General features: G+C 35.9%; 2 protein-coding genes across 2 annotated transcripts; both read left to right on the top strand.

The window, feature by feature from the left end:
- Positions 1-2,013, top strand: TBL34 (TRICHOME BIREFRINGENCE-LIKE 34). The gene is made up of 5 exons (XM_022053027.2): positions 1-480; positions 644-818; positions 985-1,181; positions 1,273-1,431; positions 1,534-2,013. The coding sequence occupies exons 1-5, from the start codon at positions 128-130 to the stop codon at positions 1,874-1,876; spliced, it is 1,227 nt and encodes a 408-aa protein (XP_021908719.1). The 5' UTR covers positions 1-127; the 3' UTR covers positions 1,877-2,013.
- Positions 2,014-3,988: 1,975 nt separating this feature from the next.
- TBL35 (TRICHOME BIREFRINGENCE-LIKE 35) lies at positions 3,989-7,169 on the top strand. The gene is made up of 6 exons (XM_022052735.2): positions 3,989-4,278; positions 4,444-4,726; positions 5,016-5,187; positions 5,379-5,575; positions 5,681-5,833; positions 6,564-7,169. The coding sequence occupies exons 1-6, from the start codon at positions 4,083-4,085 to the stop codon at positions 6,892-6,894; spliced, it is 1,332 nt and encodes a 443-aa protein (XP_021908427.1). The 5' UTR covers positions 3,989-4,082; the 3' UTR covers positions 6,895-7,169.
- Positions 7,170-9,667: the final 2,498 nt, after the last annotated feature.

The following is a 9,667-nucleotide window of genomic DNA, read 5'->3' as shown; positions in this document are numbered from 1 at the left end:
TATCCCACTACTCCTAACATTCCAGTTCAAGTAATGAATTGAATTGAAAACTCAATCACCATCAACCAACTACCAAACCCATATCATAAAAACATGACTCCCACAGACACAGACAAACAGACCGAACATGGCTAAGAAGAACCAGCAGCAGCTGACATTGGGATCAATCAGATGCAGCTTCCATTACCTTCTCGTCATCCTGCTGGCGCTCTTAGTCGTCACTGTCATATACCTCACCCAAGTTTATACCAGTACTGGCCGATTAGCCGATAAGACTAATTCCTTGATCGGTGAAGAAAGTTCAAGTTCTTCTTGTAATTTGTTTGCAGGCAAGTGGGTATTTGATAATGAATCATACCCTCCATATAAAGAGCGACAATGTACGTTCATGTCTGATCAGTTGGCATGCGAGAAGTTTGGAAGGAAAGATCTCAGTTACCAGTTTCTGAGGTGGCAACCTCACCAGTGTGACCTCCCCAGGTCTCTAATTCTCTCTCTTATCCTCACCCTGTATCTATATATACACACACGCGTCTATGCATATGTAGATATATGTGTGTGTGTGGATTGGTAATGAACGGTGGTTGGTAGTGTATACAGTATTCGAGCTTTATGGGGTGTTTTTGTGTTTTATGTTAATAAGGTTGAATGGCACAGCAGTGCTGGAGAGGCTAAGGAACAAGAGGCTTGTTTTTGTTGGAGATTCTTTGAATAGAAACCAATGGGTTTCAATGGTGTGCATCGCTGATTCCGCCATTCTCAATCAGTCTCTCAAATCCATGCATTCTAATGCCTCGCTCATCTCCTTCGTAGCCACTGTAAGTTTCAGTTCCATTTTTTATTATCATTTTTTTTTATTTTTTATGGGCCAGGCCCAAATGATGTAAGTTTATCTCGGCTCGGCCTAATTAGTTCAGTACTATAATAAAAAATGAGCTAATATCACCCAAAAAAAACAATGACAAAAACAATACGACAATGAAGGAATACAATGCAAGCATAGAGTTCTACTGGTCTCCATTGCTGGTGGAATCAAACTCCGATGACCCAGTGAATCACCGATTACCAGATCGAATTGTGAGAATTCAATCAATAGAAAAGCATGCTAGGCACTGGACTGATGCTGACATACTTGTTTTCAATTCCTATCTTTGGTGGAGAAGGCCGAGAATGAAAGTCTTGTAAGTATAAGCTGTACCCATATTGCATGTCCCCCTCATTAATTCTACTACATATATCTAGATACGTATATGATTTGAATTATAATTACAGGTGGGGATCATTTGATAATTCTGATGGGATCTACAAAGAAGTAGAGATGCCTAGGGTTTATGAGATGGCCCTTCAAACATGGTCACAGTGGTTGGAATTTCATGTCAATACGAGCAAAACCCAGTTGTTTTTCATTACCATGTCTCCTACCCACCAGAGGTATACATTTGACATTTCTATATTTGCTTTATATACACATAAAAGATTCAATCTTGGGGCTTATTTTTTAACTCACAAGAAATTAAAACTGTGTGATGTTAGGGCTGAAGAGTGGGGAGGAGAAGAAGAACAGAACTGTTACGGTGAGACAAAACCAATTGAAGAAGAAGGACATAAAGGAAGCGGGTCGGATCCAAAAATGATGGAAATAGTGAAAAGAGTTAGGGATGATTTGAGGAGAAGATCAGGAATTAATGTGAAGATGATAAACATAACACAACTTTCAGAGTACAGGAAAGAAGGGCATCCATCAATTTACAGAAAGCAATGGGAAGCTTTGACCGAAGACCAATTAGCTGACCCGACAAGTTATTCGGATTGCATTCATTGGTGTCTTCCCGGAGTTCCTGATGTCTGGAACCAGCTCCTCTATGCTTATCTTTGACAATTTTTGAACTGGAAAATAAAAAATCATGACTACTGACTTATTTCTAAGTTTTCCTTCTTTTCTTTTTTAAGATTCAATGCCAAATAGAGAAAGAAAATGTCTATTTTTGTTGAATATATTTATTCATTTTGATATATGATATGTTTTATCATAAACTTCCTATTTTGGAACTAATTTAACAACATAAATATAAATTACAAATAACTTTCCCATTTTTTTTTATTAAATTCATAATGCAAATAGTTTGATTATTACAGAGATCACATTCAAATTAAAAGGATTGTACTCTAACTCAATCTCAACTAATTAACTTTAAAATATAGTTAAATATAAAATGTTTTTTTTTTGTTAAAAATGTTAATTTCAGTAATTAAAGCAGATGACCCGCTAAATTTATGTTTTATTTTTTCTCATCCACTAATAACTATCGAAACTAAATGAAAGAACACCTAAAATAATAAGTAACCGTTTTAAAAAAAATAACTTTAAAAAAATATGTAACTATTAAATAAATTATGAAATTATTATATTTTATGAGAATTAAAATATAATAATAAAAAAATATTATCAACACATTCAATTATCATGAATATGGTTTACTCTTTTCTCTCATGTATAAAGAAAGCACAAATTTTTCTTTCATAGGCGTCTTCCATCACCTAAAATTACAAATTTTTTGTGTATAATAGTTAGATAGAGAGAAAAAGTAGGTCTCTCGATCACATTATGACTGCATCATCTTCGACTGATATGTACCTCTAACTTTCTACTATTTTTTTTTTAAAATGTATTGAATTCTATAAAATGACTTCTGTATTAAATATTCTTACAAAAAGAACACACATCTTTTTCTTAAAAAATCAATTAAAATTTTCTAAAAAATAAAAATTTAAGAAAATGTCATAATCAACATTGACATTTTATCATAGTTTAAAATTAATTTTTTTAATGACTAAAAATTATCTACTTCAAGCAAGAAAACCTAACAGTTAAGTAATATTATTTTGGTTAGAAGAATAATAAATTTTCTTAAACTTAAGTCAATTTAATCACTGCATTCCTGCCAATACACTAATAAATTAAGTTTTTAGTTTTATTAAATTAAGTATTATAAATCGGCCAACATCAACCTGTAATATATTTATAAAATCATAATTTTTATATTCGTAATGAAATCTAAATCCATGACTTTTTAAAATAGAATATAAAATTTTTAACTACTAAATCAATATTTTATTAGTATTATTTAGAATTGAACTAGTTGTTTGTTTATATTATTGAAGATAAACATGAGATTAGATCATGTCAGCAATCTTAATTCTTCATTTTTTTTTTAATTTCAGAAAAAGATTGCTAGATTTTCTTGTAAGACTTTTGAGTAGTATGCTACTTGTTCTTTAGGGGAAATAAAATAGTGATTTTGTATTTTAACGATGATCTTAACATACATTGATGTAATAATTCATTAAACAAGGATATAATGCATGTTCAAATACAAAATTAGTTTGTAATTATGCTTAAAATCCACTGTCTTTTACAATTTTCCAAAATATCATCATTGAGTAAAACGACAAATTGGGAAAGAGAGAACTTAGAAGAAATGCTAACTGTCAACCGTTACAATTTATTTTAACGAACTTATTTACAGTTACATAATTCTTATATTTGTATTTCTAAATTTATTTTGTAATCTGAGTTTTTTTTAAATAAAAAATATATTACATAGGAATCTAAATTCTTTTTTTTTTTTTAACTCTACAAATTAATAATTTATTTATATCCAAATAATCGAAAGAACTGATAAAAATTAAGAGATAAAGAATTAAAATTTAAAAAATCAGAAGAACAAACCGACGAGGTAAGTCGCTGTAGAATCTAACTGGTTTGGTTTTTTGAAGTATTCCAGGTATCGAATTTAATTATCCAAATTATTACCACTTTAATCATATTTAATGATCCAGCTCAGCTTAACGTTGACCCGTCCCTGAATCACGGTAATCCAATCAGTAGAATCTAGCACAGTGAGTGCATGGTCTTCCAGTGACACCGCTAGTACCAGATCACTCTCTGAGCAGACACCTCCTCGTGCCCTGCCCTCTTGTAGCAGGTAAATGAATCTTCGAACGAATTTAATCTTGCTCTGTTTATTTTATAGTGGCTACAACCCACTAGCAGGCCTGCAGATTTTCTTTACGCTCTCAAGATGCAGAGATGGAGCAGAAGGAAGCCGCATTTACAGCTCTTGGCATTTCTCTTTATCGGCTTCATAATGCTCACAATCTTCTACAACGAAAGTAGCATTCAACAAATCCATGAAGACTCAGATCAAGATAATCATAATCAAAAGATTGTATATATCAAACCAAATGTTCCCAGAAACAGTCGATTACGAGCTCCGGGTATGGTTTTCTTCTGGTTCACCGACAGGCTTTACTGGGTTTAATCTGTACACTGCAGAGTGTAACTCTTTCTTGTTTTTCCGCCTGTGAGCTTTTCTTTAATTCGATACGATTAGTAGAACTTCGATATCTAATGTTTTCTTCTTTATTTTGGTGGATTTGCAGAGATTTTAGATAGATTCAGTATATGCAACTCTAGTAGGGAGTATAGTGGCAAGAAAATCATGTGGGTGGACCCAACGCGGGAATCGGGTCGGAGGTGGGTGAGTGATACGGAGAAGTGCGATGTGTTTTCCGGCAAGTGGGTTTTTGATAATATTTCTTATCCGCTATACAAGGAATCGGATTGTCCGTACATGTCTGATCAGCTGGCTTGCCACAAACATGGAAGGCCTGATCTGGGATATCAGTACTGGAGATGGCAACCTCATAACTGTAACTTAAAGAGGTATTCTTGTTCTTGTTCTTTTAATTCCAGTTTCTTTTTCTGTATGAATTTCCTGAAGAATATGGCTGTTAGTTGTTGTAGAATTTATGTTAATTTCAATTTGGAATGTGCAAAAGAACATTGCAGAACTCAAGTCTAGTGTCTTGAGTTCCAGAGAACTAGAAACTAAACAATGCAACCTTATTAATATTTGAGCTTAACACGCCAGTTGAAAATTTTCAACTACGGGTTGTTTTTTGTGGACAGATATGGTGATATGTGTTCTTTCTTTTATTTTTCTGCTTTGTAGATGGAATGTGACTGAAATGTGGGAGAAGTTGAGAGGGAAGAGGCTAATGTTTGTTGGGGATTCATTAAACAGAGGGCAGTGGATATCAATGGTGTGTTTGTTGCAGTCAGTAATTCCATCAAACAAGAGATCCATGTCGCCTAATGCTCCCCTTACCATTTTCACCGCAGAGGTTAGCATGGATATACTTTGTCTTTTGTGTCACCCATACTCCGGTTATCCTCGTGTTAACACAAAAAAAAATGGGTCTCAAGTTTGTTTTGTTAGCACCTTATTTGAAACATGTATGTCATGAGTGATAAACTTGGGAATCTTATTCTTATCTTGTTGCTCTTGATTGTTCTGTGTTTATGGAAACTTCAGGAGTACAATGCAACTGTGGAATTTCTTTGGGCCCCTCTGTTGGTTGAATCTAATTCTGATGACCCAGTTAACCACAGATTGGCTGACCGGATAATGCGACCAGATTCAGTGCTTAAGCATTCATCAAAATGGGAGCATGCCGACATACTAGTTTTTAACACATACTTGTGGTGGAGACAAGGCCCTGTTAAGCTGTTGTGAGTATGATAACATTCAAACATATATAATTACGACATACTGCCTTCTCAAAGAAACAAAATCATAAAAGAGCTGGCTCCTAATTTCAATTTGCAATCCTGCAGATGGAGTACAGAAGAAAATGGGATTTGTGAGGAACTTGATGGTCTGGGAGCCATGGAGTTGGCCATGGGAGCTTGGGCAGATTGGGTAGCCACCAAAGTCAATCCCCTCAAGAAACGGGTCTTTTTTGTTACAATGTCCCCTACACATCTTTGGTAAGTGTCTTACTGGCTATTGCTAACCTGAAATTTTTTTTCTATCCTCATCTAGGTACATGAGTCATTTATATATGTGATCCATATTGAGAGTGTAAAAATTTGTTCCATGGCTACTTGGTCATCCTAATGTGATCATGAGGCACTTGTCTTGTTTTTGTCCGTGAGGTCAGTTCCACCTCAGAAGCAAACATACTCTAGAGCTTGTGTCAAGCTGCCTTAGTGTCCTCTCTCTGGCTTGGAATTATTTTGGAACTGGGGTGTTGATGCTCATGTGGAATAACAATATAAACATCATCGGGTGGAAAAACTATTAATTTGTTGTTCAGAGACCTTTACAATAATCTATTCTTAAAGACTACATAAAACTGAAGTTATACTTTATGTCAATCCTCAGGTAAATGCTTGTTTTTCCTTGATGTCTTTCATTATTCACTAAAATCTTACACTAAAGGTCTTCTTACAACTTACAAGGCCTAAAAAGAAACATCATTTTCTGTTGAGAGGGGCAAAGAACAATTAGTGCTTCCTAGTCCTATATGTAACTTGATAGTTGCAGGAGGAAATTCTACTGCCTGGTAGGCAGTTCAGTATAATTTGAAATGCTATCTACAACCATGCCAAAACTCAGGATCCTTTCACTTTTTTAAGGTTGTAGGAGTTTCTCCCTATTGAGAATGTGTCATGACATGTCTCCTATATCTTAGTTCTGCTTCTGTTCTTTAATCAGGAAACGAGAATGGGAATCAGGAAGTGAAGGAAATTGCTATGGCGAAAAGAGTCCTATCAATGATGAAGGCTACTGGGGTAGTGGTTCGGATTTGCCCACAATGCGAATGGTGGAGAAAGTGCTAAGCAGGCTGCGCTCAAAGGTTACTGTTCTCAACATTACTCAGCTGTCAGAGTACCGAAAAGAAGGTCACCCTTCCATTTACCGGAAATTCTGGGAGACATTTAGCCCGGAGCAGTTGTTGAATCCTGCAACATACTCCGATTGCATTCATTGGTGCTTACCAGGGGTACCTGATGTATGGAATGAATTATTGTTTCATTTTTTGTGAAGCCAAACCTAATATGCAAAATAAGTTTCTGAGTGTTTTGTCTCATATATCATTTGGAAAAGCAAAGGAGAATTAGGCCGTCTGTATTTCCCGAAGGGAATGAGGGATGTGGAGGTAAATTCCTCCATGGGAGAAGAGCACAAGTTAAAGCAAAGAGATAGTGCCTTTGTTGAATATGTATTATGCTTGTAGCTAATCAATCATTTGTTTTCTCCAACTAATTCAAATAGTTTGCAAAGAGGTGAAATTAGCTAGTAACATGTTAAATTTGGTAATCGGAGTCTTGAATGTTTGTAAACATATTCTGTTATATATATATATATATATATATATATATATAATTTATAGGTCCCTAAAAATTTATTTTCATTAACGTACATATTCTGTTATATATGTATATATAATTTGTAAGTCCTTAAAACATTTATTTTCATTCGTTTATGTAAACTTATACCTGTATCTATCCGTACATAACTTTTAGGAACTATATGCTCATTCAAAGGAACTACATACTTTCATATATAGCATATTATATTAATTATTATTTCTAAAAGAAAAACTATATATTTACTAAGAGAAAGAGTTGAATACTTCTGAACATATTTTCTGTTAATAAATATTTTAAATTATATTTACCTTCATTTATTTATCTAAACCATGCCCATATATATAGGTATGATTTAGGAACTATATAATCTTTTTTAAGTATAACTTGCATATATGAAACATTATATATATATATATATGAAAGAAAAAAAAAACTGGAAATTAATTGTCAACACACTGTTAATATATTATTTCTCAAAATAGGATTGCAAAGATTGGACTAAAGGAAGTGGAAAACTGTAACACCCAACATTTATTTTTTTTATTTTTAATTGAATTTAATTTAGTTTATTTTATTTTAATTTAATTTAATAAAAAAAATAATAATAAAGGATAAAAATTAGTTGAGGATTTAATTGAAAATAATTTTAGAAAAGTAAGTAAAAATTTAGGTTCTTAGGGTATTTTTGAAAAAAAATTAGAAATCGGAGATAAAAACATAATTTAAAAAATTTCGCCACGTCAAATGCCCGATCAGCAGTCCCGACCAACCAGGACGTGCCAGGTGGCAGAGGCGCTGACGCGAGAGGCCACAGGGGAGGGGGGGAGCCACGTGGGCGATCCACGTGCGCGCAATCGAACGGCTGAGATCCGTTCCCGCACGCACGGACGGCCCAGATTGAATTGCGCATGGACGATCCAGATTGAATCGCGCACGGACGGTTCAGATTGAATCGCGATGAACGATTCAGATTCACTCCCTATTTAATCGCGATCGGGCAGTCCAGATCAAAAGTGATGGACGGCCCAGATAAAAAACAAATTGGTATAAATAACCCCATCCGCACCAAAACCTTAACCTTAGCCGCCAAAGCCCCTCGCCGGAGAAGACAGCCCAACCGCCGAGGAGTCGATCGCCGCTACCCGTCGCTGCACTGGAGTAATTTCCGACCACCAAACGAGGTAAAAAAATTTCCTCTTGCATGAAATTCAATTTTAAACCCACCCATGGCCAAATCAGAGTGAAAGAATAGGCTAATTCGCCGAAAAACGCCGCCGAAGCTTGGCGGCCGCTGCGGGAGTGTTTCGAAAAACGCTTTTGATGAGGCCCTTCTCGATTCACGTTCAATGTGATTTTTCCACCGTTGTGATCACCGTTTCCTTCTCTACAAGTTGAGCGGAGTAAAATACCCAACTGCAACGTGAGCCGGAGGAGCCGCCACACCGGAGAGCCCCACCACCGGTGAGTTTCGATTTTCTACGTTTTTTCGGCCCACCGAGAACTCTAAGTATGTTTTATCACAGGAACTGATGCAAATTTGGCTGAATTCGGCCAAAAACAGCCAACTCGAGGTAGATTGCTACCGCAAGCGGCAGTGCCCTTACCGGAGCACGGCGGAGCCGCCGTGCCGGATTTTTGAAATTGGCTGAGTAGGCCCTGGGACTGATTTTTGGGTTTATTTAGAATATTTGTAGGTACTGTAAGCGAGTTTCAATTCCCGAAGAAAAATTCAGGAAACCTAGGGACCACCCGTAGGTGCAGTAATCATTTAGCTTTTCGACGTCAAATCAAGTAAGGACCCCTAACCCTATTTCCTATCATGGAATTGAAGTTCAAATAAATAATAATACGGTCTTTTGTACAAATTAAATAGTTATGCATAATTAATTACGGATTGCTAATGGAGCTCGAATCGAACATTGTTCTCTGTTGATTTTTGTTAATTTATTTTACAGTTTAAAGGCATGATGCTATCTTGTTTAGGATTTTAAATGCATGTATTACTATCTTACTTGACCACTGTGTGATTTTGGGATTTAAGATATGATTGCATTACCGGGTGCATGTTAATTGTTTATGTGATTGTGTTTGATTTGGTAACGAAGACTAAGGAAAAACAGGAAAGAGGAGTGATCTGATAAATAGATAAGATGACAGCCTCACTAGATATCTTGGGAGATGGTGGACGGACCGAGTTCATTGGGAACCCTATCGTGAACGTTGTCTCATACCGGACGGGATATGGAGACTTGGTCATTTGGTACTCATACAGGACGGGGTATGGGAACAGCCCGCATCACCCTCATACCGGACGGAGTATTGAGGGTTAATATCTTGGCGCTCATACCGGACGGGGTATGGGGTCGACTATGTAATTAAGACTGTTAAGGAAAATGATTCACATGTAACGGGGGTGCCCTATGGATCCCCATGGATACTAGTAGG

The sequence above is a fragment of the Carica papaya genome, chromosome 8 (genome assembly GCF_054855325.1).
Source record: "Carica papaya isolate Zhongbai chromosome 8, ASM5485532v1, whole genome shotgun sequence".
Classification (NCBI taxonomy): domain Eukaryota; kingdom Viridiplantae; phylum Streptophyta; class Magnoliopsida; order Brassicales; family Caricaceae; genus Carica; species Carica papaya.
This window is presented reverse-complemented; position numbering and strand designations above follow the sequence as displayed.

Excerpts from the sequence above, each read along its gene's own strand:
- TBL34 (XM_022053027.2), top strand. The coding sequence starts at position 128 with ATGGCTAAGAAGAACCAGCAGCAGCTGACATTGGGATCAATCAGATGC. Across the intron at positions 819-984 it reads TCATCTCCTTCGTAGCCACT|GAATACAATGCAAGCATAGA; the intron begins GTAAGTTTCAGT and ends ACGACAATGAAG. Across the intron at positions 1,432-1,533 it reads ATGTCTCCTACCCACCAGAG|GGCTGAAGAGTGGGGAGGAG; the intron begins GTATACATTTGA and ends GTGTGATGTTAG.
- TBL35 (XM_022052735.2), top strand. The coding sequence starts at position 4,083 with ATGCAGAGATGGAGCAGAAGGAAGCCGCATTTACAGCTCTTGGCATTT. Across the intron at positions 4,279-4,443 it reads CAGTCGATTACGAGCTCCGG|AGATTTTAGATAGATTCAGT; the intron begins GTATGGTTTTCT and ends GTGGATTTGCAG. Across the intron at positions 5,188-5,378 it reads TTACCATTTTCACCGCAGAG|GAGTACAATGCAACTGTGGA; the intron begins GTTAGCATGGAT and ends TGGAAACTTCAG.